This window comes from Schistocerca americana, chromosome X, assembly GCF_021461395.2.
Source record: "Schistocerca americana isolate TAMUIC-IGC-003095 chromosome X, iqSchAmer2.1, whole genome shotgun sequence".
Taxonomy (NCBI): Eukaryota; Metazoa; Arthropoda; class Insecta; order Orthoptera; family Acrididae; genus Schistocerca; species Schistocerca americana.
The window spans coordinates 295553254-295557063 of NC_060130.1; the positions used below are offsets into that span (position 1 = coordinate 295553254).

Genomic DNA, 3810 nt, shown 5'->3' on the forward strand with positions numbered 1-3810 from the left:
CAATAATTTATCATAAGTAAGGTCAAATAATGAACTGGTGTTCAAAAGCGTGAATTGCAAATAAAATGGTTCAAATGGCTCTGAGCACTATGGGACTTAACATCTGAGGTCATCAGTCCCCTAGACTTAGAACTACTTAAGCCCTACTAATCTAAGAACATCACACACATCCATGCCAGAGGCAGGATTCCAACTTGCGACCGTAGCAGCAGCGCGGTTCCAGACTGAAGCACCAATAACCGCTCAGCCACAGCCGCCGGCTTATTACAAATAGCTATACTAAGTGGAATGAGACACTATACCACATCCAGTAAAATTGTAGTGAAGAACAACTATGTCTACCACCAGCAGATATAACAACACATTCAAGGTTGCTGCAGGTAAATTTGTCATCAGAATTACCTGGACAACAAACAGATCATAAAAGCTCAGATTCAGAAATGGAAAAGTTCAGTAGTTGCTCTCGGAACAGAGGCTGCTGTGAACACAGCTGCCTAAATATACGATATATAACTTTGTGATGCCATTAATTACAATATTAATTGTTTAACTGAGTTATCTAAAGACATGTCTGAGCAAATATGATCTGAATCACCCAGTGTTGTTTTGGATGTATCACAACTAATCATGTTACTCTGACACAGTTGAAGACAAGTTACAATGAAAATCTCACTTATAGCAGGCAACCATAGCTACACTACTATAATTTGAGCAAAATAACGTTCACTCTGCTCCAAGCAATCATATTTTTAGGGTTATTCTTTATTTCACTTATTAAGAACTTGCATTATAAAAAGACTTTCTGGATAAATTATTCATTTAGATATCTTAATGAAGGAAAATCAAACATTACATCTCCTACTCTCTTGTGCAAAATTTAGGTCAATGCTTCATGTGCCCCATTTGGGCTTCCGTCTGCACTCCCATGCTCTTTTTAGTAGTTCCGGTTACCTGTGTTTCACTTTTATAGCTGAATTTCTGTTTTGACTTCATTTTTAGTATCTTAGCAATGGGTCTCAAGAAAATATTAGCATTCATCTTTCGTGTGACCAGTAATGGGCTTCCCTTGATTAAGGCTACACCTTCACCACACATTTCATTCTTAACTGACATGTTATGTCGTGCCACACTTGTGGTAGGAACTAAACTGGAATTACTGGGTCGATCTGGCAAAAAAGGCACACCTCTTTCCATCACCAACAGATCATCAGTAGCTTGTATAACTGTAGGTAGAATGACCGATGGCGCCTTTACAGGTGACAATATGACCGCACTGCTGTTCTGAGGCATGCAACATTCCGTAGCCACTGACGCCTTTGTTGACCCAGTAACTGCACCATCTGTCCTAGTTGATGCCACCTCAGCCGCCCCAGCAGCGGCCGCGCCGCCCTCCACAACCGCCACCTCAGCCGCCCCAGCAGCGGCCGCGCCGCCCTCCACAACCGCCACCTCAGCCGCCCCAGCAGCAGCCGCGCCGCCCTCCACAACCGCCACCTCAGCCGCCCCAGCAGCAGCCGCGCCGCCCTCCACAACCGCCACCTCAGCCGCCCCAGCAGCAGCCGCGCCGCCCTCCACAACCGCCACCTCAGCCGCCCCAGCAGCAGCCGCGCCGCCCTCCACAACCGCCACCTCAGCCGCCCCAGCAGCAGCCGCGCCGCCCTCCACAACCGCCACCTCAGCCGCCCCAGCAGCAGCCGCGCCGCCCTCCACAACCGCCACCTCAGCCGCCCCAGCAGCAGCCGCTCCGCCCTCCACAACCGCCTCTGCGCCACTCCTCCTGGCCGCACCTGCAGCGGCCGCGCCACTCCTCCTGGCCGCACCTGCAGCGGCCGCGCCACTCCTCCTGGCCGCACCTGCAGCGGCCGCGCCACTCCTCCTGGCCGCACCTGCAGCGGCCGCGCCACTCCTCCTGGCCGCACCTGCAGCGGCCGCGCCACTCCTCCTGGCCGCACCTGCAGCGGCCGCGCCACTCCTCCTGGCCGCACCTGCAGCGGCCGCGCCACTCCTCCTGGCCGCACCTGCAGCGGCCGCGCCACTCCTCCTGGCCGCACCTGCAGCGGCCGCGCCACTCCTCCTGGCCGCACCTGCAGCGGCCGCGCCACTCCTCCTGGCCGCACCTGCAGCGGCCGCGCCACTCCTCCTGGCCGCACCTGCAGCGGCCGCGCCACTCCTCCTGGCCGCACCTGCAGCGGCCGCGCCACTCCTCCTGGCCGCACCTGCAGCGGCCGCGCCACTCCTCCTGGCCGCACCTGCAGCGGCCGCGCCACTCCTCCTGGCCGCACCTGCAGCGGCCGCGCCACTCCTCCTGGCCGCACCTGCAGCGGCCGCGCCACTCCTCCTGGCCGCACCTGCAGCGGCCGCGCCACTCCTCCTGGCCGCACCTGCAGCGGCCGCGCCACTCCTCCTGGCCGCACCTGCAGCGGCCGCGCCACTCCTCCTGGCCGCACCTGCAGCGGCCGCGCCACTCCTCCTGGCCGCACCTGCAGCGGCCGCGCCACTCCTCCTGGCCGCACCTGCAGCGGCCGCGCCACTCCTCCTGGCCGCACCTGCAGCGGCCGCGCCACTCCTCCTGGCCGCACCTGCAGCGGCCGCGCCACTCCTCCTGGCCGCACCTGCAGCGGCCGCGCCACTCCTCCTGGCCGCACCTGCAGCGGCCGCGCCACTCCTCCTGGCCGCACCTGCAGCGGCCGCGCCACTCCTCCTGGCCGCACCTGCAGGGATTGCACTATTCCTCCTAGCTGGCCCAGAAGCAGCCACACCACTCCTCCATGCCACACCAGCTGGCACCGCAACTGAGGTCCTGTCTTCCCTCCTTGGTGCCCCATAAGCGACCGTACCTCTACATACTGTGCATCCTTTCCTAGTCACTGCTGCCACGAGCGACCCAGAGGAATCGTCAACTTTCCTAGCTGCTCCAGCAGCAGCACTACCAATGCGCCCTGCAAGAGTTGATGCAGCTGTGTCCTTGCGCACTACACGAGTCGACGCTGGGCTATTGTCCCCCAGAGATTTTGTGTCATGGAACATTCTGTTGCTTTGGCTTGCCCTTCTACCTTTCTGTGTTAGAGGGGTTGTAGATTTGTCTTTTTCTGACAGACGAGCTGGAGCTGCAGAGACTCCCGACACAGTCAAGGTGGGCATACATGTGGCTGTTTTATCCCATTCACATGCTGTAATATGTATTCTCACTGGAGTTCTGGCAGGACATTTCAGTATTAGTTGATCAGGCATTCTGGACACCTTTCCTCCCGTGTCCAGTTTTGTGTTCTCAGTTTGTGCATGTACCAGAGATTTTCTTATAGCTTCATTCCCTTCAGTCCTGCCTTTTGAGCAAGTTTCAGTGTCCTCATTCTTCGAAGAGCAACAGGCAATCTTTATCTCAATTTGCTGTTGCATGAACAGTTCTACAGGCAAATTCGGATGATCAGAAGACATCCTGAAACACAGAGGTATGTACTTCAGACTTTATACCTTGTCTGCAGTCTAAAGGATTATATAATGCTACCCATCATTCACTAATTATACACAAGAATTAGTTCATTATAAACCTACTAATGAAGGTACAATTATTCTAATGTTTTCAAAATGTCTGTAGATTGACCCTGCGAACAACCAGTGGGAAGTTGACTTTGCTAAAAAAACTCCTGTGCTGTGTCAAGTTGAATATTCGATACAGGTCGTCAGCTGTGACTACTAATGTAATGTTAACAGCTGTTATGATGTCAATTTTCGGTCCTTATGTTCACACTTTTACTGTCATAGTTAGCATAGCTAGCGAATGTCAAAGAAAAAAAAATGTAGTTCTCGTTA

The 3810-nt window shown here is 54.8% G+C and overlaps 1 protein-coding gene across 1 annotated transcript; it reads left to right on the forward strand.

The window, feature by feature from the left end:
- The first annotated feature begins 1352 nt into the window (after positions 1-1352).
- LOC124555968 (proline-rich protein 36-like) lies at positions 1353-2827 on the forward strand. The gene is made up of 2 exons (XM_047130015.1): positions 1353-1746; positions 1794-2827. The coding sequence occupies exons 1-2, from the start codon at positions 1353-1355 to the stop codon at positions 2825-2827; spliced, it is 1428 nt and encodes a 475-aa protein (XP_046985971.1).
- Positions 2828-3810: the final 983 nt, after the last annotated feature.

Bases quoted from the DNA above. Each gene is read 5' to 3' on its own strand.
- LOC124555968 (XM_047130015.1), top strand. From the start codon at position 1,353: ATGCCACCTCAGCCGCCCCAGCAGCGGCCGCGCCGCCCTCCACAACCG. The intron at 1,747-1,793 runs GCCCTCCACAAC...CCGCACCTGCAG, and splicing joins GCCCCAGCAGCAGCCGCTCC to CGGCCGCGCCACTCCTCCTG.